The sequence below is a fragment of the Mustela lutreola genome, chromosome 7 (assembly GCF_030435805.1).
Source record: "Mustela lutreola isolate mMusLut2 chromosome 7, mMusLut2.pri, whole genome shotgun sequence".
In the NCBI taxonomy this organism is placed as follows: Eukaryota; Metazoa; Chordata; class Mammalia; order Carnivora; family Mustelidae; genus Mustela; species Mustela lutreola.
The window spans coordinates 83,186,567-83,213,797 of NC_081296.1; the positions used below are offsets into that span (position 1 = coordinate 83,186,567).

At 33.3% G+C, this 27,231-nt stretch overlaps 1 protein-coding gene across 4 annotated transcripts in view; it reads right to left on the reverse strand.

The window, feature by feature from the left end:
• Nucleotides 1-27,231, reverse strand: part of NOVA1 (NOVA alternative splicing regulator 1) — a 146,997-nt gene that overhangs the window by 35,621 nt on the left and 84,145 nt on the right. For all 4 annotated transcript variants that reach the window (XM_059181814.1, XM_059181813.1, XM_059181815.1 and 1 more), the window contains one exon: nt 713-879. In XM_059181814.1, the coding sequence (XP_059037797.1) occupies nt 713-879 (167 nt within the window). The remainder of the gene's footprint in view (nt 1-712; nt 880-27,231) is intronic.

Sequence of the window (27,231 nt, forward strand, 5' to 3'; positions counted from 1 at the left end):
AATTTAACATTAAAGAATGTTGTTTTTCTCATGTCAGTCATTAATCAATCTTAAAAACTCACATTTTCTTTTATCAAGTAAAATTTTTGTTACAGAAAATCTCACACATTAAAAATGAACACTGGCCCTTCACGACATATATATATGTAAGTACTATATGTTATACAGAACATAATAGCTGTTTTGTAACAAAGGACTATTTGCTAGGTACAAAAATTTACTTATACATATTTTATATAAAAAATGTTGAATATAACAAATTAACAAAACAGGAGTTTATATGGCTAATAACTATACTAAAGACTACAAATATTATTAAAATATGGTACTTGAAATTTGAGGATATAGTTTCATTTCAATTTGTATACTTTATTTAAAAATTGAATGTAATATAAATAGATTAAATTCCTATAAATTAATCAAATTTGTGCCTATAAATTCTTTAAAAGGCAATGACAAAAGAAATGAGCCACATAATTGCTCCTTAGTGTAACACTAAAAAAAAGAGATATTCAATCAATCAATAAATCAACTGATAAATCTAAGGAAGAGACTCTGATTGTCTTTAAGTAAATAAAATGACAACTTTGTTATATATTAAGTATGCCTAGGAAAAGAAAAACTTTATATGCTAAGATGTTAAAGCTTCTTTTATAAGGAATTCAAGCTATGCTGTGGATATTTCTCTTTGATTTCCCAACTAAACACTCACTTGTTTGATGCGATCTGGATTAACGGTGGTTTGGGGTTGTAGAATACTGACTGGTTCTGTCTTGGCCACATTTTGGGGCATTTCTCGAATTTTTTCTGCAATGAATCCATGAACTGCATTCAGTGCTTCAACTGTTCCCTGGATCAAGCATACTCTTTCAGTAGTACCTGTGGATAAAAGATTAATTTTCAGAAAACTTTCCTTCTTTTTTTTTTTTTTCCAAAAATCTATGAAAAAGGATGATAAAGTTAGGCTAATAAAATAATGTAAAATGTAGAACTCTTAATAAACTAAAATGTTCACTTGAGCCAAACAAAATGAATACATACATAAATGTTACTTTCTACCATTTTTTTTTTTTAAACTCAGTCTTTTCTAAGTGTCAAAAATGGCCTTGGGTTTCCAGTACAGCCAGAGACCTTAAGACATTCTGAGCATATCGTTCATTCATTGACAAAGAAAGTATTTGCTAAGCACTTACAAAAAGACTTAGGATTAAAAACTGATAAAACATAGATGGAGATCAATGGACCCAGCTTTCAGAGAGGGGGTCTTAAGGTTGAAAAACTAAACTAACATCAGGCCAGAAATTATTTAATCGCATGATATTAGAAATAATGACTGTACCTACCTACATGGATGGCACATATGGATGATCTTGAGTGAAAAGAGCATTTAAATTGGTGGGTAGAGGAAGTCTTGGAAAGTTTACATAGCAGGTAAATTTCTTCATTTTTACCATCCTCTAGTCATGTACCATGCTCTTAATCATAGCAACAACCCTACCTGATATTGTATATTTGTTTATTTTTAACTTTTTTACTAGAATGCAAACTCTCAGAGGATAGTAGATTAACTTGTTTTGTTTTCTGCCATAGTTTCCCAAAGTCTTTAACAGTCCCTGGTACACAACAGGTGCACAATAAATATTTATTAGATAAATGAGTCAACACTACCTTTATTTTGTTTTTAATAGTAAGACAGAATATCAAAGTTAAGAACAAAATTTTAAAATAGTTTATGGAGTGCCTGGGTAGCTCAGTCAGTCAAGTATCTGATTTGATTTTGGCTCAGGTCATCAGGGTAATGAGATCAAATCCCATGTCAGGCTCTATTATCAGCGTGGAGCCAGCTTATCCCTCTCCCAACAAATAAATAAATAAAATAAACAAATAAATAAATAAAATCTTAAAAAATAGCCTATGAAATTTGAAATTTATGGATAATTGATAAAGATTAATTAACAGTGTTCATTTCACATCTAGTAAATAACATGTAGAAATAGGCGAGACAAGACTAAAATGAAATTGGTTGAATCTAATACAATGGTCCTATAACTCATTTTATACGTACACATTTTATACGTTTAAGGCAAAAAAAGATGAGTTTTCAGACTATCCTGAGCCTCATTACAGCAGGTTGGTATTAAACTCAACACCTCAACACAACATATAAACTCACTTCTTAGAAGTATTTCTTTACCAAACAGTTATCAAAAAAATCAAAAGATTGATTATTTCTAAATTTATAAAATATTGCTTCTCAATTAATATGAAAAATCCTAAGTACTTAACACATTTCTTTTTGGTAATACAGTTTAAAAATTCTAAGCCACTCTATAAAACATTTTCCAAATACATTTGGAAGGACAAATTTGCAAAGCTACCAACATTAAAATAACCATAAGGGGTTTATATTGCCTTAAGGATTAACTACCTCAATGAACCATTTTTTCTAGTAGTTTAGAATTTTTAGAAGAACAATAAAATATTCTCATACTTACTTCTACAAAAAGGACAAAATTTTAAAGAGTAATAAATATTATATGGATACATCTAAATTCAACCTTCATGTTTTAAACAAAGATTCAAGTCAATGAAAAACTTAGTTTCTTAAGTTGTACAATATATTTCAGTAGAGAGCAAGTATGTCATTTGTAAAGATGAAGAGAATCTGAAAAATATCAGGTGAGTTTGAGGGCTTAATATTTCCTGTTTCTCCCAATCAGCTTTTCTTCATCCTTATCTATTTAGCTCTATCTCTGTGGTTCTTGGGTAAAATGATCTAGTTTATAGGGATAATCTAGGGAAATCTTTACAAGGTTGTATTAACTGTCCAATAAATGATTAGAAAGTATAATAATAATTGGTCAATGTAGCTCATGCAATATGTTCTATCTAAGTTAGGAGACAAAATAAAACATCATATTACATTCCTGTCTCCAAAACAAATATAGAGTGCTCTTTTGGGGATGCCAAAACAGGAAAGGAAATCAGCTTCAGGGATTCTGAAAAAGCAATAACATGGCACTGTGTAACTGAAGAGATTATATAATTCAAGTTGTTTTTAAAATTCTAATTTATAGTAGAGTACATATCATGGCAGACAATACAGTAACCCCCAAAGAGTGACAATACTCTTCAGAGTGTAGAGACCAACAGGTAGTAAATGGAAATCACTGAGCCATAAAGAAATATGATTGTCTAGGGGCGCCTGGGTGGCTCAGTGGTTTAAGCCGCTGCCTTCGGCTCAGGTCATGATCTCAGGATCCTGGGATCGGGTCCCGCATCGGGCTCTCTGCTCGGCAGGGAGCCTGCTTCCCTCTCTCTCTCTCTGCCTGCCTCTCCATCTACTTGTGATTTCTCTCTTTCAATTAAATAAATAATAAAATCTTTAAAAAAAAAAAAAGAAAGAAATATGATTGTCTAAAACTGAATTTCATATAGCATATGAGAGACAATTTGGAGATAGTTCATAGGTTCAAATTTGTAGTAGGTATCTTCGAGAATAAATTATATCACTATCATTAGAACTACTACTATTTTAAAAAATAGGGAAAAGGAGATTGTACATCCACCAATGGGAATTGTTGTAAGCTTCAGAAGAGATGCTGTCAAATTCTTCTATTGAACTCTAATGGCCTTTTCACTCTGATGACACAAAACTATAATTTTTAGTAGAAAGTCACCAAGAGAGAAAACTGTCAAGTATATGACCAAACTGTGTAATGAAAATGCATCTATAAATCATAAAAGTTGCTGTTTTTGTCATTTTAAAGACTTTTAGGCTCCATTAGTGGCTAAACTAAACTGCCAGTTATTTATCATTTTATTTGTTTAGCAGTAGCATTTATTTCTCTTCGCAACAGACTAGCAACAAAAGCTGAAAAACAATTACATAAAAGTATATGTCCCCATTTTTTATGATGTAAGGATATAGATGTATAAGACACATTAATTTAAAAATCACTTTTGAGGAAGAAATTAGAAAAACTCTAACAAATAGGGTCAATGTCAAATATAGGCAGTGAAATTTAAAATGGTTTCAGTTTTAATTTCACATACAATATTATAAACTGAAAATGCATGCTTCTAAAATTAGGTACAATTATCAAAACAATTCTATAGAAAAATTCTGATAGAAATTTAATAAAATATACTTACTTTGTGCTACTGTAACCTTGCAAGTTACTTAGACTGTTCCTGCTCCTACCTGAGGTATTTCCTAATCATTTATGCAGTGGACTCTATTCTTTCTTACCTACCAACTTTGCCATTTTTTCATGTATTGACGTTCTTCCTAACATTGTGATTTTTCCTTCTCTATTAGATCATTTCCATCAGCAAAAATGCAATTTATTCAATTTTTAAAGACCCCTCCTTTATGACAGAATTAAGAAATTACCCTCTAGTAAAGTAAGTGAAATAACTGAATTAGGCCAAGATCATCAAATCATAAGATGAAAAGTTAATGGGTAATTATGAATGGAAACATAAGGCATTCACCAATTGATTTCATTGATCACCATTACCTTAAGAAAGAATGAGAGTGAACAATGTGTCTCTTGATGTGATGAAATATGACACACAGGGCACCGATTATGAAGTATGTCTCCCAAAGTAGATGAAAAAGTCTAATCAAACATTTACACTACATTACAGTTTACAATAATATTGCAAACAGAAAAATAAATAAAATGACACAATGAAGAAGCCAAGATACAAATCAAGAATGTAAGACAGTCTACCGATCAATTGATCTTGCTTCATCAATAAAAGAGGGATGGTACTCTAGACTAGAAGAAAATTTAGAGATATAATGATCAAATGTAAATTAGAATTTGACTGGACTTAGAATAAAAAACTTTTATTTTAAACAATTGTGGCAATATGATAAGAACTAGGTATTAGATAGCATCAAGGAATTGCTGTTACTTTTAGGAGTGATTATGGCATCAGGTTGTGTAAAAACCTGCTATTTTTTTTCTTTCTTTCTTTTTTTTTTAGATGCATACTGGAGTACATACAGCTAAAATGACTGGAATTCACTTCAAAATATTTCTGCAGCAACAACAAAAATGAGTAAATAAAATAAGTCAACAAATGGGGCGCCTGGGTGGCTCAGTGGGTTAAGCCACTGCCTTCGGCTCAGGTCATGATCTCAGGGTCCTGGGATCGAGTCCCGCATCGGGCTCTCTGCTCGGCAGGGAGCCTGCTTCCCTCTCTCTCTCTGCCTGCCTCTCCATCTACTTGTGATTTCTCTCTGTCAAATAAATTAAAAAAAAAATAAGTCAACAAAAATCGTGATATTGCTGGTATATGTGAAGGGCATAAGGGGGTTCACTGTATACTCTTTTATTGTAGATTTGGAATTTTCAAAATATAAGAAAAACATTTCAAAGGCTTTTTTGGCCTCATACTCATCTCTCCAGTTACAGCTTAATTTCATTATCCCTCAAAATTCCTTGAATGATATCTTTCCATCTATCTATCTATCATCTATCTATAGATATAGATATATTAAAAAATACTCTCTTTTTGCTTCTTCACCATTTCCATTTTTCTTGAATGTACTCTAACATGGTTTTTGTCCCTCACCCCATACAAATCATTCGTCATAGCTATACCTGGGTAAATCCAGTCTTCATGTCTTTATGTAATTCAACCCATCAGCAGCATTTGACAGAGTTGACCATTTGGTTCTAGAAACATTCTGCTTAGCTTTCAGGATATCACACACTCCTTGTCCTCATTTTATTCAATTCATTCATTTGACAAAAATCTATTAAGTACCTACTAAATTTTAGGTACTACACTAGAAGTCGAGTGACCAGACAAATCCTTCTGTAGTTCATATTCTAGTTCATATAGACACTATACATAAAACAAATACAAATAAATAAAACATATAAAATATATAGAGAGAATATGAAATGAATTCATGCTATGGAGAAAATTGGGGAACAATAACAGTATGAGCAAAGATAAAAATTAAAGTAAAATATAAAAGGACCTTGTCTGTAATGCTCACTACTACATCCTCAAGTATCTAGAATAGTGCCTGGTATACTGTGGATGCTTACACTGTTGGTGGGAATGCAAGTTGGTACAGTCACTTTGGAAAACAATGTGGAGATTTCCTTAAGAAATTAAACATAGAGCTTTCCTATGACCCTACAATTGCACTAGTGGGTATTTACCACAAAGATATAGATGTAGTGAAAAGAAGAACCATCTGTACCCCAATGGTCATAGCAGCAATGGCCACAGTCACCAAACTGTGGAAAGAACCAAGACAACCGTCAGTGGACAAATGGATAAGGAAGATATGGTCCATATATACAATGGAGTATTATGTCTCCATCAGAAAGGATGAATGTCGAACTTTTGTATCAACATGGATGGGACTGGAGGAGATTATGCTGAGTGAAATAGGTCAAGCAGAGAGAGTCAATTATCACATAGTTTCACTTACTTGTGGAGCATAAGGGATAACATGGAAGACATTGGGAGATGGAGAAGAGAAGTGAGCTGGGGGAGTTGGAGGGGGAGACAAATCACGAGAGACTGTGGACTCTGAGAAACAAACTGAGGGTTTTGGAGGGGAGGAGGGTAGATGGTGGTGTGACCCTGGTGGTGAGTATTATGGAGGGCATGTATTGCATGGAGCACTGGGTGTGGTGCATAAACAATGAATTTTGGAACACTGAGAAAAAAATTAAAAAGAAAAAAGAATTATTTTTTGAGTAAATGAAAAAGTGACTCTAAATGTTCTTATCTGTATATTGAAAACATATGTGATTGGTTTTAAGAACTATTTATTCATAAAATGTCTAACAAACCAGTTACCTTCTTTGGGTTTCTAAGATCAGTTAATGTGTATAAAACAGATATATTTGGGGAAATGATTTCAAAAAGTATAGTAAGTTATAAATTTTCATGTCCATTAGAATGAATCTAGTCTAGAATAATGGGCATATACTAATGATTTGACCCACATATTTCTGATTGCCAACTGTAATGAAAATTAGTGAACATTTTGTTTGTTAAGAAAATGAATTGGTTTGGGTGCCTGGGTGGCTCAGTGGGTTAAGCCGCTGCCTTCGGCTCAGGTCATGATCTCAGGGTCCTGGGATCGAGTCCTGCACCGGGCTCTCTGCTCAGCAGGGAGCCTGCTTCCCTCCCTCTCTCTCTCTGCCTGCCTCTCCATCTACTTGTGATTTCTCTCTGTCAAATAAATAAATAAAATCTTTTAAAAAAAGAAAGAAAATGAATTGGTTTATACTATTACTGAGATATATCCTAGTATTTTATGACAAGAATGCAAATATATAATTCTTTAGGAAATACCAGTATCACTCTAAAGTAAGCGATCTGGTTGGATGAATGACAGTGAAACATCTCAAAATGAAAAACCAATATAAAAATCTAGTAGAATATTAATAATTCTAGGATAACCTACTGACAATGATTTTGGCCTTGAAAAGGACTGAGAAAGTGGAAGTGCCAATTAACTTTGCAATAGGCAAAAACATATTTAGAATAAAGCATGACATGTTTTGATAATTTTTACAGTAAGATAAGGGCTTCTTACAGGACTGAGAAATTACTTATTCTGAGCAGCATATATTCTGAATAAAATTTCAATTTTTCAATATAACATTTAGTTTTTACCATTTTAAGAAATATCTCCTGATTTATTATATAATTCAAATATATTTAACACTTGCATAATAACTTGGACTCAACTATATAGTTCTGGGCAGTAATAAAATGGTAATCCCATGATTTATGTAAGTCAATTTATTCTTTTTTTTTTAAAGATTTTATTTATTTATTTGACATACAGACATCACAAGTAGGCAGAGAGGCAGGCAGAGAGAGAAGAGAAAGCAGGCTCCCCGCGGAGCAGAGAGCCTGATGTGGGACTCGATCCCAGGACCCTGGGATCATAACCTGAGCTGAAGGCAGAGGCTTTAACCCACTGAGCCACCCAGGCGCCCAAGTGAATTTATTCTTAAACAATAAAAAAATTTTTTAAAAAGCATAAATAGAATCATAAATACAGAAAACAAACTGATGGTTGCCTGAGGGGAAATGGATGGGGGATGGGTGAAATGGGGGGATTAGATGTTATAAAATAAATAAATCACAGAGATGAAATGTACAGCATAGGGAACATGGTCAATACTACCATAATAACACTGTATGGTGACAGAGGGTGACTACACTTATTGTGATGAGCACTGGGTATTGAACAGAATTGCTGAATCACTATGTTTACACCTGAAACTAATATAACATATTATGTGAACTACACTTCAATAAAACTGAAACAGAGTGTATCATTTTTTTTTTAAATGGATAAAGCCACTTCAAGGAGTATTTCACTATTTTCAATCTATAATCATGGTAATTTAATTACTCGCATGTTTTTGTGGTTAAAAAAAAAGCAGAAGCAGTAGCTTGTTAGCTTTCCTTCAGTTTAAATTTAATAATATACTACAGATTACCCATCACTTGTACTAACATGTTATACAAATTTCAGGTTAGACAGAACAAAATGTAAATTATTTTAAAAGTTGCAAATAACAGTAATAGTAATGATAAATTTAACAGATTAAAACTGTTGAAAGATTTTAATACTTGAAAATACATGCTTTTAATATTATACCTTTCAACAGATAATGTTGCCATGTCTCTAATATGTATCTTCTATAATGACCTATATATAAGCAACATCTATTCCTATTAATGCCTTTATAAATAGTTGACTTATATGCATTCCATATTTATTACTGTAATTACATCAGGAAAAGTCCCATTTAAGGGTATTTAAGGTAATTACACCAGCAAAAGCCCCACTTAAGGATATTTAAAGGTCTGGTAGGTATAGAAATGTAGTATTACATTCTTTCAGGGGAAAATATATACTTTAGCAATTTCAAGAAATGAAGCCATTCAAAGGTCTTCTCTGAAGTTCACAACCATACATCTTTTCCTTTAATTTGCTTTCTTTTCCATGTCCCTATACTCACTGGGAAGAACTAACTTAAAATTTTAAGTAATTTTACAATATGTATCTCAGATTATTATTGTAAGATGAGTGCTTTAAATGTTGATTATACTTAGTTAAATTTACAAACCATCTTATGACTTTTATTAAAATATGTGTAAAGGGCGCCTGGTTGGCTCAGTGGGTTAAGCCGCTGCCTTCGGCTCAGGTCATGATCTCAGTGTCCTGGGATCGAGTCCCGCATCGGGCTCTCTGCTCAGCAGGGAGCCTGCTTCCCTCTCTCTCTCTCTGCCTGCCTCTCCATCTACTTGTGATTTCTCTCTGTCAAATAAATAAGTAAAATCTTTAAAAAAATGTGTAAAAATACATGTATTTAATATATTATTAATATATATACTATCTCATTTAATATTCACAATAACCAGAGCAGATAATACTACCTTGAAGTAGTTGGGCCAAGGACATATATAACTAACAAATGCAGAGAGATAGAGGTTTTGTCAAATACCATATACCTTCTGAAAATGTAATGTTAGGCCAGCTACCAAATTACATCCGTTTAAGAAAGTCACATATGTTATAGCGTGATGATGGAAAAATAATTTTCATCCAAGTCTGATAATTTTTTTACATACACTGAGTCATACCATTAGAAACACTTCACAGATTTATTCCATAAAATGAAATAAGTGATTGACCTTTCTTCAGAGAACAGAAACCACAGGAGATGGTTAATAACTGTGTGGACCGTTAGCAAAATTTTTAAAACAACTTTTCAAATCAACAAAAGCACCTAGGGAAATTGCTATAAAAAGTAAGTTCAATTTGTAATTGTAGCTTTTATACCATTGTATAGTTAGGCACATTTGATAATGCTTCCTCCTACCCTACAATTCAAGGAAAAAATATACTGTCTCAGGAAGAGGCTTTTTTAAAAAAAAAGGAAATCATAGGAATTGACATCTTATGATACAAAGTAATAATTGCTTTTCTCCTTCAGGTGATTAACTCTCCATACAATCAAGTCTCTACTTCTAAACTGTAAAAGTTTGAAAAGGGCCATTATAACATGCTTTAGTTACAATGTAGCGAAGGCTTGATTCTGTTTACAGAGCATGCTTTAACACTGATTTATTCTCAGTCAAGCCAAAGAATGAAAGTATAAGTTAAAGAAAAATCTGAAAATACTCATTCTTCAAATAATTTAAGATAAGAGAATAAATGGGAATTCGAGTACATCTCCAGCTTCTTGTTTACTCATTCTCTGTCCCATCCATGCAAATGGCATGGTCATTTACAGACATTCCCATAAAGTGGCATCAGAAGCATAGGAGACACTAACTTCTGAAGAACCCAAGGTTTGAAAAGTAGACATATCTGAAAATCCAAAGTAACAATTGCAATTGTTCTCATAAATACTGTAATTCATTTGCTGTTTTTAAATTCTGAGGCTACGCAAAAAGCAACAGTTAAAATGATAACCAGTTGTTCATTCATCCTTAGCATAGGTTGTGCTTTTAAATTCAGACCTAGAATCCTAGATTGGTTAGTATTACTACCTTTTAACTTCCATCATGATTACAGGAATATAAAACTGCCATGACTAAGTTCTATTAAAAGTTTATGTTTTTATATGTATTCGTAAAACAGCCTGATTTTCCTTCCATTATCAATCACTGTCACCATTTTTGACATTTATTTTGTATTCATAAATTTTTGCTATCAGAAAAATTGCACTTAGAATTTTTCTAGCTATTCCTTATGTAGTAATAGGAATCCACTTGCAGAAGTTTGCAGTCCATGCCTGGAAGCTGGAAAAACAGGCTGGAACAAACATGTGATATCAAACTAAGCTTAGAAACTCAGAGGCATGACCAGTGGTAGCATACATAGCTAATCAAAGTCATTTGAAGGTAAAGAAAGAAACATACCAGTGGATATGCAGCATCCTAAAAAATCGAAGTGCTGCTGATGCAAGCTGAGGGCAACAAAATAAACATCTCTGGCGATAGTCCTGTTCCTAACATATAAATTGTCACTTTGAGATGCAATATAGATTTATGCATTACCAAAGTATAATCGGTGACCTTATTCCATATTTTCTTTAAAAACAGAGTTATTCTGAAAAAGATTCCCATCTTTATCAGGAGCTTATAAATCAAATACAAAGTCAAGGTCCACATTTGCATAGGTTTTAAGAGGGAGTAAGTTATTCAAGTTAGTGAAAGATAACAAATGTCATACTGTTGCTCACATGCACTATATCGAATGAATGTAGAGGAAGCATGAAGAATTGTGACCCATTAACTTGCTGGGGGAAGGAATATGGGAAGGTAAATTTGTAAAGTTTGGGAAAATGATAAGTTTCAAGAGTATATGGAATCCTTCATTAAAGAGGATTTTTAAAAAAAGGTATTAATTTTGAGCAGTTTAACTTGTGTTGAGATAAAACAGCAAAATATTTTAAATTGTGGTAAGTTACATATAGCAAAATTTGCCATTTAAACCACTTCTTTTTTTTTTTTTTTCAGTATCAGTCTCTCTCTCTCTCTTTTTTTAAGATTTTATTTATTTATTTGACACAGACAGAGATCACAAGTAGGCAGAGAGTCAGGCAGAGAGAGAGGAGGAAGCAGGCTCCCTGCTGAGCAGAGAGCCTGATGTGGGTCTGATCCCAGGACACTAAGATCATGACCTGAGCCGAAGACAGCGGCTTAATCCACTGAGCCACCCAGGCACCCCTGCCATTTAAACCATTTCTAATTATAAAATTCAGTGGCACTGATTGATCCACAAGGCTGTACAAATATCGCCACTATTTCTATTTTTTTAAATCATTTCAAACAGAAAGTGTGTAACCATTAAGAAATAAATCCCTATCACTTCTTCCCCACATTCCTTAGTAACCGCTAATCTGTTTTTTATGAATTTGCTATTCTAAATATTTGATATAAGTAGAATCATACACTATTTGCCCTTTATCTTACTTATTTCACTTGACATATTTTTTTCAGTTACGCTGTAGAATATATGAAAACTTCATTCCTTTCTATGGCTAAATAATTTCCCCTATGTCTATATATCATATTTGTTCATCTGTTCATCTGCTGATGGACACTTGGTTGTTTCCATCTTTTGACTATTGTGAATAGTGCTGCAATTAACATTAATGTACAGGTATTTTCTTGAGTCTATGTCTTTGCTTGAGTCTATGTCCTCAAGTCTATGTCTTGAGTTCTTTGCAGTAGGAGTGGATTTGCTGGGCAATATGGCAATTCTATACGTAGAATTTTGAGGAAGAGCTTAACGGTTTTCCACAGATGATGCACCATGATGCAGCGGATGATCCTACCATCAATGTATAAGCACCATCTCCTCACTAACATCTATATTTTTCTTTATTTCTAATAACTAGCCATCACTTGTATAACTGATTTGCATTCCTCTAATGATTAATAATGTTTAGTAGCTACTAAACATTACTAAATATACAAATGGTCATTGCTTATTGACCATTTGTATATTCTCTGTGGAGATATGCCTATTCACCCCCTTTTCCCACAATATGGTTTTTGTCTTTTTGCTGTGGAGTTTTAGTTCTTTATATATGCTAAGCCTTAGTGTATATATATATGATTTACAAATACCTTCATGTATATAGGTTTATTCCATTAGTCTTTATGTCTATCCCTATGTAAGTATCACAATGTTCTGATTACTGTAGCTTTGTAGTAGTGTTTGAAACTGGGAAGAGTGAATTACCAACTTCGTACTTTTTCAAGATTGTTTTAGATATTCAAGGCCTCTTGAAATTCCATATGAATTTGAAGACTGTGATTTCCATTTGTGTAAAAAAAGGCTGTTGGAATTTTAATAGAGAGTTAATTGAATTTGTAGATTGCTTTGGGTAGTATTGGCATCCTAACAATATTAAGTCTTTGTACCAATGAACACTGGATGATTTTCCACTTATTTAGAAACTTATCTCCAGGTATTTTATTCTTTTAGATGCTATAGCACATGAAATTGCTTTTTTAATTTCCTTTTGGAATTGCTCATTGCTGTTGTACACAAATACATTGATTTTTGTGTGCTGATCTTTACACCCTATAACTTTGCTGAATTTATTAGTTCTAGTAGTTTTTTACAGATTCTTTGCAATATATATATATATATATATATATATATATATATAGGATCATGTCATCTGTGAAAAGAGATAATTTTACTTCCTCCTTTCCAATTTGGATGCCTTTTAAAATCTTTCCCTGTTCAATCATTCTGGCTAGAACTACCAGTACAATGTTGAATAACGGTGCTGAAAACGGGTATCCTTGTCTTGTTCTTGATTTTAGGATTAAAGCTTTCAGAGTTTCACTATTGAATGTAATGTTAGCTTTGGATTCCATAAATGTCTTTTATCATGTTGAAAAAAAATGGCAATAATTTATTAAGAAAGAAAATACAAACTTTCCACTAAGACATCCTGCTAATCTATATGCTCTCACTGTGCGTGATAGTTTTGCTATGACCATAATGTTGAGAATAAGTAGCCAAATCTCTTATTTAAATAAGTGGCTGCAGCACTCCACAATGTATTTGGAGGCTGAAGTTGAGGCTCAGAAGTTTTTCAAAGTTCTTCAATTTGTTAAAAATTACTTTCATATTCTCTGTTGTAAAAAGAAAATGGTGTATGTTGTCAATTCATGTCTTTGACATAGTGTTAAAGAATTAAAAACTAAAGAATATCAGACTATATTAGAGTTAAAAGGGCTAAAGTTGAGATATGAAAATAGAGACTACATCTAACACCAGTTTGACTGTAATGCAAAACAGGAAGCTACTGTTCAGATAAGTTTCTGTGACATCATGAACTAAAATTAATTGACTTGCCCATTATATTCTTAGTTTCAAAAAAAAAGTCCTAGAAAATGGCAAAACTGTGTTTCTATAAGAATAGTTTTCTGTAATTCCAATTCCTGTATCATATACGCCCTTCTCCTATCTTTGTCTCTCTTACTCTGAATTACTAAAAGATTATGAATAAGTTTTGTCAACAGGAGAAATCTCAGGCTAGATATTACCTGCAGGTAAGAGTGATTCCTTGTCAAGATATATTCATGCACTATCATAGGAATACTAAAGTCTCCATAGACTTAAACCTCCTGACTCTTTGGATAGTCCTCTTGACTTCTAATCCACTTGAAGACAGATCCTTGGACTCCTGGTTACCCACTGGCTTCTGACCCATGTGAGGACAGATGACTGGCTTTCTTTCCTCTGGCCTCCTTTCTTTTAGAAGGGATTCAGTTCTTAGGTTTCCTGTTCACTTTCTATGTAGTTTCTGGTCTCCTGCTTTTACTCATTAACCTTTCCCTGTAAATCAGTCTTTGAGTTTCCTTCCGATTGAGTCAACTGTTCCCCTGTCCAGTGGCTACCACACCTCAGTATCTCACTACTCCTGCTCCTCTCCCATTAAAAACAATACATCATTTTAAGGAGCAGAAAAGAATGGTCTGTGGTATAAGACCTTTAAAATAATAAACAGGACTAAACTTTTAGCTGTTCATCTTCCTAGTAGAGATTTCCATTCCTCATTTCCTATATATCTAAGTTACCAGCAGAAGTATCTGCTAATAGTCTACACTAATAGTCTCCTCTAAATCTGACCCAATTCCCTACCTTTCTCTGTCCCCTAAACCTCTTCAATGTGCCTTCTGTTACTTCAGTTTCAACACGTGCTCCATATCCCAAACCTCTATGAATGTTCCTTTTAGTTTCACCCCTTGATTAAATTTGTCTGTTCCTTTAATTCTTTAGGTCCCATGGAACACTCTCAACTGGAGCAAATCCCGGGTTAGTCAGGGCCACAAACTATTTAGATCTTTCCCTTGCTCCACTTTGCCACTCCTTTGCTGTCTTTGCCATTACATTTTCTCTCAAAGTTTTTGGAAACAAAGACTGAACAGGAGTACAGGTATGAAGGTAGATAGTAAATCAGATGCTAAAGTTTTCAGTCAACAAGGCAGAATGATAGGGATGTTGTTAAATTATAGCAATGAAGACAAATAGTAAATGGTATAATATTAAGATATTTTATTTTCCTCTCCATACAGTAGCCTCAGTTAACCATTTCTGCCTTATGCAAACACTTTCTTCCTTTGGCTTTCTGGTTGCTATACTCTTGCCACATTAACTATTTTAGTTCCATGGTTGTAAATACCATAAAAATATATTATGAATTCACTCTCTATTGACACCTCCCTAGTCCAAGCCATCACTGTCTCTAAACAGGACAGGCTGTTTCACTCCTTGCTCAAAGTAATTTCTTAAATATGCAAATCATATATAATTTACCAGTTTAAAATCAATGTATTCTCATCTTGGAGCTAAATCCAAATTTTACTTTGGCTTTCAAAACCAATCATGATTTGGCCTCCGCTTAGTTTTCACTCCTCATCTCATATTACTTTCCCTCTCTTTTTCTTCACTCCAGGGAGCTGGGTCTTTTTTAGTCACTGGAACATGCCAAGGCTTATTCTCACTTAGGCCTTTTTTTCCTACTGACTTCTACCTTAAGAGCATTTTTCCTCTGTCTTTTCTTACGGCGGGCCCCTTTCTCACATTAAGACCATGGTTCAGTGACACCACATCAAAAAAGAGTTCTCACTTAACATCCAGGAAATAGCTCACTCTCATTCACTTTAAGTTCTTTACTTTCTCCATGATTCTTATCACTTTCTGAAATTCTTCTTTTGTTATTATTTGTTTACTTCATTGTTGCCTCTCCCAATTAGAACAAAAGGTCAAAGAGGACAGAAATCCTGGCTGTTTTGTTCTCAGCTATATCCCCAGCCCAAAACTTAGCAGACTATTAATAAAGAATTATTTATTTAATGGATTAAAATTGGGGCCTTTGATAAACCATATTACAGTAAGATTTTACTGATCCATATTGATTACATTAAACTCTATTATAAATATCAAAAAAGGGGAAATACATACAGAGAAATATTAAACAAATGAACTACCAACAGAACCAAGTATAATAAAGGACCATTATTAGACTATTTTCTATTTACTAAGGGTCATTATCATACATGATTTCCTACTAAAATCTATAAACAAATACATCAACCATACACTTTTATTTCAAAAGATATGTTCTTCTTTCCCATTCATTTAGAAACATCAATGGATAGGAACTCAGCTCAATGTCTTATGATTATTACTTCCAAGGGACACTCATTTCCACAGAGTAATTTTATAAAGGGCTTTCCCAAGGAAAAAGATCCTAGTAAACCAATTCTCAGCATTAGCCAAATAAAGAGTATAGTTGAAACATTCCAATTAAACTTGATAATTATAGTGATAAAATATCAAATCCTGACCACAAAATAAGGCGTATAATACTGTTGTATATCAAAGTAGGACATTTTAAGTTTGGCACCTACTAGAATACCAAAACTACCTACCCACTACTAGGAAAAAAAATAAATGTCTTTTTTTTTTTCAATTAAACTATTTGATCAAATTCTGCTACATTTTTTGAAAGCTAAATTAAAGTTTTAATGTATTGATCATGACCATTTCTATGTAAAAATCTGAGAACATCTGACTTTAAATTTAAGGGCCATAAAAACATTTATTTATTCAATGAGTCTCTAACAGACCCAATGAAATGATTATTATATAAGCATCTATAATCAATCCAAATATTCTGAAAATAAATGTCCATGTATTAACCTTAATAGTAAAATAATTTTATTAGAGTAAAACTATCCCTGGTCTTTTTCTTTTGTTGAATCAAAATTATAGGTGTCTGCATATGTTCTAAGCAAATATAGTGTATTACACCAAGCTGAAATATCACAGAAACACAAATGAACACAACACAAATTTGACATTAGGAGTAAATATTTCTGAATACTTTATAAAAATCTTATTTCTGAATAAGATCTACAAAAGAGCCCTGAGAGGTTAAACCTGGGAATACTAAGAAATTTTCTGTGAACTGATTTAAAAGGAATAAACATACAGTCTTCTTACAAATTGTTCTAGCATATTTAAAATTAGAGACCAACAACCTCGAACTATACATAAAACAATGTGAATGTGTAAGACACCACAGATTAATTTTTCTTCTGTGTCCAATTTCTAATAACACAAGGGAGAAAGGCCCTACTGATAGGAAACTTTAAAGCTAGGCTACTATTCTTTACCTGTAACTCAAAAAAGAAAAATAACAAAGTGATATAGAAACTTCATGGGTACAATAGTGTGTAGCTGTAAAAAAATTTACAAGGACTTTGAATACACTTATTCTGGAGAAGATACACATGACTTTATGTACTCCTATGTTCCTCAGATACCATGTTAGCAGAAGAGGTATACACAGCTTATCCATTCCAAGCTTGCCCACAGCATCCTGCATACATGCATGTGTGTCAAATACTTAATAAATACTCCTGCTTTAATAAGTGACTAAATGGAGGTATAAATAGATGGCAGGTATCAATTAACTCAGTAAAGCTTTACTGAGTAGTTCTCAACCTGAGTTTTAAGTCATATGAAGGAAGAGTTCACCAGCAGATATGAAGTAAGAAAGGGCTATTCCAAAAGAGAGAACTACATGTGTTAAGGTAAAGAAGTTTGAGAACCAAAGGTTTGTCAGAACCATGATGTCCCATGTAAGTAGCTCTACGGAGTTGGGAAAAAAGTTCAAGTGAAATACAAAAAGAGATGAAGATGGAAAGAAAGGAAGAACATATCCCAGAAAGATATTTCTGTGATCACAGAAAATATTTATAAGAAAAACAGATATTACGAGTTGAATACTATGACTGCATTGGTAAAAGTTTTGAAGTTGCCATCTCAAGAAAATTCAGGAATCGTGAGAAGTATTTCTTAAAAGAAAAAAAAAACATAATTGTGTTATACAATCACCTTTTTTAAAGATAAGTTGAAGAGGAAGATACAAGATTTTTTAAAGCATTAAAACCCCCAAATGCTAGTCTAGCACTTCTCTAAGTAAATTTTACATAACACTTGCCCTACAATATGCTCTATGAAAAACAGGAGTTTCTGGTCCAATACTTTGAGGGGAAAAACTGCGTAAAATAACCTCCTCTCTGAATGATTCATAATACATGTTAGCATATTAAAATATGAAGTCCTACAATAAAGAACCCCACATAACTTTTTATAAATGTATTTATCCATAACAGCTTTTTGCATGTAACACCTGTTAACATCCTACCCAAGCAAGCAATATTTTGCAGAACATGCTCTCCAACACTAAAATGCCACAAATCAAATTCATATTTGAAGGGCTCATAATTTAAAAAAAGCCATTCACTCTTATTTGTAAAAACATAAAGACAAGACGTTAAAAAAGGAAGATATAATATCAATTTAAGATTGGAAATAATTTCCGGGACGCCTGGGTGGCTCAGTTGGTTAAGCAGCTGCTTTCGGCTCAGGTCATGATCCCAGCGTCCTGGGATCGAGTCCCACATCGGGCTCCTTGCTCAGCAGGGAGCCTGCTTCTCCCTATGCCTCTGCCTGCCATTCTGTCTGCCTGTGCTCGCTCTCTCCCCCTCTCTCTCTCTGATAAATAAATAAAATCTTTAAAAAAAAAAAAGATTGGAAATAATTTCCATTACAATTGTCTAGATATTGCTAAGATAATTGTCTTATTTTGCTAGTGTATCTAGGGCTAGAGCAAATAGAGGCCATATAATGACATCTAGTTGTACAAGTGCTATGAAAGAGGAGCTATATGTTGCTTTAAAGCATATGAACAGGTATACAAATCCCATATTGCGAATACATATATTGTGTACAACCCAATATGAAGGGCTGATGAATGCCAACTGTTAAGGTTATTTTAATGAAAAATTTACTAGAAGTATGCCTACCTGAAATAATCAATAGTTTTGTTTTGAATTTTGACATAATTTTTAAGTATAGGGAAAGACTGGTCAGATTACTGTAGTTTCTTGTTAATCCAACTAGGAAGTTCATTTTTTAATTATTACCTTATTAAGAAAAACACACAGGTATTGGTAAACAATCAAGTACAATCCTTTTTTTTGGATTGGGAGTTCTTCATTCTCATTTTCAGTAAACTTCAAGCAAAACTGACACTATACTTGATACAACAGATTTTAAAGGTTAGTCATTATTTGAGCAGAACAAAATACTTTGCTGTTATAAAAGTTTTCAGCTATTAAAATAACTAAACCTTAACTTGAAGTGTTTGCTTATGATGAATTGAAAACATTCAGTCATTCTTTTCTCATTTATAAAAATGAAAATAAGGGAAAAATTCATATAGTCTAGGAGTTTATATCATTAAGTATTACAAGAGCCATGTGAAGATATTTCAGATTAGAACAAAATGAGAAATTTAGAATAATCAGTTGCTCAGAGTAATAATATAAACTAAATCAATTTCTTCTACACTGTTACTGTGATGAAAACAGTTTGTTTTTACTGTTATTCAACTTTAACAGAAACCAAAGTTTCTTCTTCCTTTTTTTCTCATTCATCATTTCCTATTTCTCTCATACAGCTTACTGTTGATCTGAATTTTATATGCTTTGCTAATCATGGATATTATATGAATTGTGTTCTATCTTAGAACATGAGCCTTTCTATATTTGTAAGTTTCTTGCTAACATGTCATGGAATGTAAAACCTATGGGACTTTGGGACCTTAATTTAAGCTTGTGGTGCTAAAGATGCAGCTGTTCATTTGCAAGTAATCATCCCTACTATTAAAGCCATAGTAGAGCAAAAAAAAAAAAAAAAAAAAATTTAAATTTATTTTATACCACTTCAATTGTATTTCAGTGCAAAACAGTCAGCATTACATGATATTCATTTTTTTAACTTGCTAAGACCATATTTTCAAAAGACAGTAATTTAGAATATCATTTACCCAAGTGTAAATTTTATTATAAGTTATAAGCATAATTGATTTTGAAGGTAATGTTTCTAGAAAATAAAAAAAAATATTATGTACAGTTAGGTAGCTATATTGCAGAAACTGGAGAGTTGAAAATTTAAAATTTACTGTGCAGCAAAGTTCAAATATAAATAATTATATTTTATTAATTAAATGGTTGTAACAACTATAGTTTCCTAGTAAATTCTAAAAAACTCATCATTTCACTTACTTGAAATATGATACATACAATGATACTACTACCTTCAAGTTTTGTGCTATTATTCTTACAATGACATTTTAGAATCAGAGATACATCATTTATTTCTATATAAATAAAGTGTTACATTAAACAATGCTTTTCCTAGTTGTTACTCCCCTTAATTGAACATCAATCAAGGATTATAAATCATATTTCTTTCCATGTCTGCTTAGTCTCCCTTAGTCTCTCATCAACAATGTATAAAAATCCCTGTTTCCATACATTCTCTCCAAAAGAGTTTAACATATAATTTATTACTTCTGTAGATATGAAACAAAATTAGAAGGCTAAGATCAAACTGGAGGAATCGGCAACATGTGATAATATTAGATTGATATAATATTCCTTATATATATATACATATATATATATAATATAATATTCCTTAATATATGAAGTATTTTGAAAATCCTTAAGGAAAGGATATATATCGACCAGAAAAATGAAGTAGGTACATGAATGACCATTTCATTTACTCTCTTGAAACACACACATACATAACGCACACTCAGTCATATGCAAATATTTCCTTATATCATAATCATGCCAGAGAAAGAGAAACCAAAGGAAGGAAGTGAGGAAAGTCTGATTTGCTTATCAAATGAAAAAAATATTTAGTTCACTGTATTCAAAAAAGCAAAGCAATCACATCCTACTATATAGTTCTAATTGGCGAAATAATTATAAAAGTTTGGTACGAATATATAGGAATGGGTACTCTAGTATAAATAATCCTGCTGGAATTACAGATTGGTACACTCTGGAAGGCAGGTTAGCAACAAGTATCAAGAATATTATGACCTAATAATCTCATTTACAAATTTTTAAATTTACATGAAACAACCGAAAAAATACACAGATGTTCATAACAACATTTTTCTAATGGCAAAAATATTACAGTTCAACAACAGGAATTTGGTTAAGTAAATTGTGATTAATCATGATAAACCATAATTATATTTATAATCAAGACATTTTATTTACTTGTATGGAAAGAGGTTCAAGATGAATTAAATGAGGAAAAAAAAAAATCAGACAACATAATTAGCAGGAACAAACCAAAACATGGAGTGCCCTGAGCATGTTTGGTACCTCTTTAATAATATGTTTAAAGAGTTGTTCAATGTTTAGTGAGCGTAATCTTTTAATGGAATTAAGGGATTGCATAACATGAAATTTTTTATACCAGAACTTTTTGGAAGGCATACTAGCCATTTAATATCTAGATAAAAGTGTAAGTTAATCATTACTATAAACAACTCATAACTTACATACTATGCATAACTCACTTGTAGAATGTCAGTTGGCTTTTCTAATGTCAGGTCAATGTCAACTAACTATCTCATGGTCCAAAGCAGCCTAAAACTGTACCATGCTGCTTACATGTGGACATTACAAAAATATTCAAAATATTTTATTTCCATTAAATAGGTATTTATTTATTTATTTATTTATTTATTTATTTTTAAAAGATTTTATTTATTTTATTTGACAGACAGAGACCACAAGTAGGCAGAGGCAGGCAGAGAGGGAGGAAGGGAAGCAGGCTCCCTGCTGAGCAGAGAGCCCGACGTGGGGCTCGATCCCAGGACCCTGGGATCACGACCTGAGCAAAAGGTAGAGGCTTTAACCCACTGAGCCACCCAGGCGCCCCAATAGGTATCTGTTTTTGTGGCGGTGGTACTGCTTACAGTTTTTATACACATTATTTATATACACAAAAGGTAACCCAAGTTAACAAAAAACTTATTTCCAAATTTTTTCAGTGATCTTTGCATATTAAACAAAGGTAGATGTAGTTTAAGGAGAGATACTTCAACATTCTGTTTTTCCTGTTTTCAAAATCATAGAAAGTTATCTTATTGGTCCAGAGTTTCTGAAAAATTCCTTAGTAAAGAAGATAGCCATTCTTACCAAGCAGGTCCTCTTCATCGTTATGTATATACCCCTTTTCACTCTAGTACTACATTATGTTTTTGTAAAATATTACCGATGCTTTTCATTATTTGTTCAATTCTTTCTTTTCCCTTAAGGACAATAGTCTTGTACGACTTGCCACTATTGTCTCTTCAGTGCTTTGCTTTTTTTATACACAGTCAATATGCAACAAATAACTGCTGAATGAGCAAACGATGATGAGTGGAGTAGAAAAAGTAAAACACAGCCCTAGACTCACAGAAAACAGAAGATATTCAAACTCTTAGGTAGCAAATAGAAGTACGGGAAGGTTAGTAGAGCAAGAGATAGCATAATTCTTTGAAATATGCATAGGAGGGAATTAATCCCTTGCATTCTCCCTTTCTCTGCTTGTCCCAAGAAGTAGAAAAATGGGCTTTGGAGGCTACATGGTAGCAGTGACTACAGAAACTTTGGCTGGAGATGCAGGGAGTGCTTGACTAGACATACTCAAGTAAAAGAGATGACTACGAAGGAAGGTCTGTAGTAACTCCTACTCCGAGAGACTAACAGGCAACCTCATATGTAAAGAATAGAACGTAGGGATCACTACATATTTGAGAAAAATAACAACAGCGGGGCTGCCCCCACCGGTCTGTTTGATGATTGGTTTGATTCTCGATGCTTGGTGCAAAATAAAGCTTTGATTGACCTTTAAAAAAAAAAAATAACAACAGCTGAACTGTGTTGATATGAAATTTATGAATGAGCTAAAGAGTAAACTAAACATAGCTTTAATTCACTTCTACAAAGCACAATCTCCTTTTATGAAAAATATATAAAAATACACACATATATATGCATAAGTAAAAGTATGAAATAATATACTGGATACCAAATTTTAAAAGTAATCTCCCTGGGCACTGGGTGGCTTAGTGGGTTAAAGCCTCTGCCTTCAGCTCAGGTAATGATATCAGGATCCTGGGATGGAGCCCCGCATTGGGGCTCTCTGCTCCGCGGGGATCCTGCTTCCCTCTCACTCTCTGCCTGCCTCTCTGCCTACCTGTGGTCTCTGTCTATCAAATAAATAAATAAAATCTTAAAAAAAAAAAAGCAATCTCTCAACAGTATGATTTGGTTTAATTTTTTTCTGATTTTACTCAACTGCTTCTTAAAATTTTCCCATAATATTCAAGTGTTTTTGAGACTCATACTACATATTAATAAAATGACACCATTGTAAATAATTAAAACATATTGTTAGAAATATTTTGATTTTATAGTTTATAATTCATTTAGAAAAACAGGACTGAAGTTTAAACAATCTTTGAAAAATCTTTTTCCTTGTTTCATTTGTATTAAAATACTTTAAGATCTTAAAAATTAGACATCTGGTGGGGCCGCCTGGGTGGCTCAGTGGGTTAAACCTCCAGCTCGGGTCGTGATCTCAGGGTCCTGGGATTGAGCCCCACATTGGGCTCTCTCCTTGGCAGGGAGCCTGCTTCCCCCTCTCTCTCTGCCTGCCTATCTGTCTACGTGAGAACTCTGTCAAATAAATAAATAAAATCTTAAAAAAAAAATTAGACATTTGGTGAAATTTAAAAAAATTTTAAATCAGTTGTACATAAAAATAGATGGCCATCTAAAACATACTAGCTGGAGCAATCAATATTAATAAAATAAATAAATAATGCTATCAGATTAAAAAAAGTTAGAGATAAAATAACATTTACATTATAGTAATCACAGCCTTATAAAAAACAGAGGTTGGGGCGCCTGGGTGGCTCAGTGAGTTAAAGCCTCTGCTCGGCTCAGGTCATGATCCGAGGGTCCTGGGTCCTGGGATCGAGCCCTGCATTGGGCTCTCTGCTCAGCCAGAAGCCTGCTCCCTCCTCTCTTTCTGCCTGCCTCTCTGCCTACTTGTGATTTCTGTCTGTCAAATAAATAAATAAAATCTTTTAAAAAAATAAAAGTAAAAAACACCAAGTTATTTATCATTTCTCAGAAAGCAAATCTCATTCTTAGAAATCTCACTCTCAGGCCAAAGCTGTGTTACTAATACCTGAATAAACTCTAGTCTTTCATTAGCTAATCATTTTTACAGGTTAGGAATTTATGGTATTTTTGAATTAGACGAGGTAATCTTTGAGAGCTTAAAACGACTTCAGTAGGCCTTAAAAGAATAATTTGGATGTGGAGTTCATAAAAGGAAGTAAATTCAAATCAGCAAAATAGACTTGGGGAAGAAATTTCCTTTAAGAAATCCAAGAACTTTTCATATTTAAGTAAGGCTTGCTACAATGCTGGATTTAAACCATAGTTCCTTTCATCTCTCATGAGTCTTCTAGTTGTCACTGATAAAAAAAATCCTGACGCGTTGCTGACCTTGAACTGAATGGTCTCTGCAGATAGAAAGAGAAGCAACTGTCCTTTAAGGACTGTCAACATAATCATATTTGGTATTAGATAGATATTAGATACTAAATAAAATAAAAATCTGGAATATGTTAATCAGCCAATAGTTATCTGAAATTTCCTGAATTTCATTTTTGTCCTAATCCAAAGATTGTTCATATAAAAAGGCTACTTGAACATCACTCATCGTCAGGGAAATACAAATCAAAACCATGATGAGATATCATTTCTCACCTGTCAGAATAGCTAAAATAACAACACAAGAGGGTCACCTGGGTGGCTAAGTTGGTTAAGCGTCCACTCTTGATTTCTGCTGAGGTCACAATCTCTGGGTTGTGAGATGGAGACCCATGTTGGACTCAGCACTGTTCATGGAGCCTGCCTCTCCCTCTGTCCCATTCCACACCTTTCCCTCTCTTAAAAAAAAAAAAAAAAAAAAAAAAAAAAAAAAAGATTAACAACACAAGAAACAACAGGTCTTGGCAAGGATGTGGAGAAAGGGGAACCCTCTTGCACTGTTGGAGGGAATGCAAAGCAGTGCAGCCACTCTGGAGAATAATTTGGAGGTTCCTCAAAAAGTTAAAAGTAGAACTACCTTATGATCCAGCAATTGCACTACTAGATATTTATCCCAAGGATACAAAACTACAGAAGCGGTATAGACACCTCAATGTTTATAGCAGCATTATCAACAGCCAAATGAGGGAGAAACAACAACAGAGACAACAAACATGTCCATTAACTGATGAATAAATAAAGATGTGACATAATACACACAATAGAGAATTATTCAGTCATCAAGAAGAATGAAATCTTGCCATCTGCAAGGATGTGAATGGAGCTACAGTGTTTTATGCTAAGTGAAATAGGTCAGTTAGAGAAAGACAAATACCATATGATCTCACTCATATGTGGAATTTAAGAAAGGAGGAAAAGAAAAAAGGGAGCGAGGGAAACAAACCATAGGAGACTCTTAATGATAGAGAACAAACTGAGGGGTGAGGGAGGAAGGTGGGTGGAGGATGGGCTAGATGGGTGATGGGCGTTAAGGAGGGCATTTGTTGTGATGAGCACTCGGTGTTGTAAGTGACGAATCACTGAATTCTACTCCAGAAACCAATATTGTTTAACTGCGTGTTAACAAAATTTAAATAAAAACCCCTAAAAACAAACTTCTATATGAAAAAAAAATTACTTGACATGTTGCAAGAGATTATTTGTGTGTATCAGTGATTTGAGATGCCTTAGAGTTCCAAGTTAGTGTTGTGATGCATGTTCCAATTAGCAGTTCCCGATGTCTTAACTGAAGGTATCCTGGTTGCTATGTGTTAAAGTGAATACCATTAGAAATGTGAAATGCCTTAAATATTGATTTAGCATAGGTTACATCTATTTTAATATTATAATAAACAAGAGTTTAGTGCAATTTCCAAACTTTAAGAAAGCTATTTAACACTCAAATAAGGGGAACACCTACTTAACTGGGATGACTGCAAAAGAATACCTCAGTGGAATATATATATTTTATCAACTTGAAAAAATAGATTAATGGCAAAATTAGGCTTAAAGCATGTCTGATGATTTCTGCAAATCTTGTCAGATTGGTTAACAGATCCGAATGGCTAACTGAAGTTTTTCCAGCTATGTGGCCTTTTGTTCACCATTAGGCTGTTACTTTTTATAGATTCTGGGTAAAGAGAGACATCTTGACTTGATTCAAATTTTTAAAAAGTGTTTTTCATGAAGTTGTCCAAAATAAATTTTGAAACTAAAGTAACAGATGCTACGAAATCTTTGCTTAACCATCATATTTCATTATTTTTATTGAATTTCATGAATTCTATCCTTTGGAAACATACATTTTTAAACAGCGTTGGATCACCTCATTTGGATCACCTACATTCATTGCTTTGTCAGGTCAAACTAATATTCTAAATAACCAAGGAACATATTCAACAAAAATGTTTTCTTGGGGCACCTGGGTGGCTCAGTGGGTTACCTCTACCTTCCACTCAGGTGGTGATCCCAGGGTCCTGGGATATAGCCCCCGCTTCAGGCTCTCTGCTCAGCGGGGAGCCTGCCTCCTTTTCTCTCTCTGCCTGCCTCTCTGCCTACTTGTGCTCTCTGTCTGTCAAATAAATAAATTACCCCCCCCAAAAGAATATGTTTTCTGCTGTTTCTCCATTATACTACAACCACAGGGGCATCATGCTAACCTCTACACCAGAAGACCCAGAAACAAAATCAACACATAAATGTATACCATTATAAATGTACTGCTCTAACAGTACCACATAAAACATCCATGATGAAAATTCATTCCTTTGATAAAGAAATGAAGCTAGTGAAAGGAAGAGAATTCTACATAAAACAAGACCAAATAGCTATGTGTTCATATTAATTTGATAATATGTTAATTAATAACTAATAGGGTACTGACTGGCAAGAAATAAGGTTATTGTTTGGTGTCTCTTACAAAGATGAATATAGCATTCTTACCTTCTTTCTAAAAATAATATTTTGCTCTTTTATTGAACATAAAGTGTAACATTCTTAAGTAATTAGTATATAATTTTCCTAAGTATTTACAAATTGTATGTAGGTTACAAAAACATCTGTTGTTGAATCTTGGTACTCATGGAACACAAGTAGGATAGGATTGTTATATTCTTAGATAAAACCAGCAATTAGAGCCTTTGT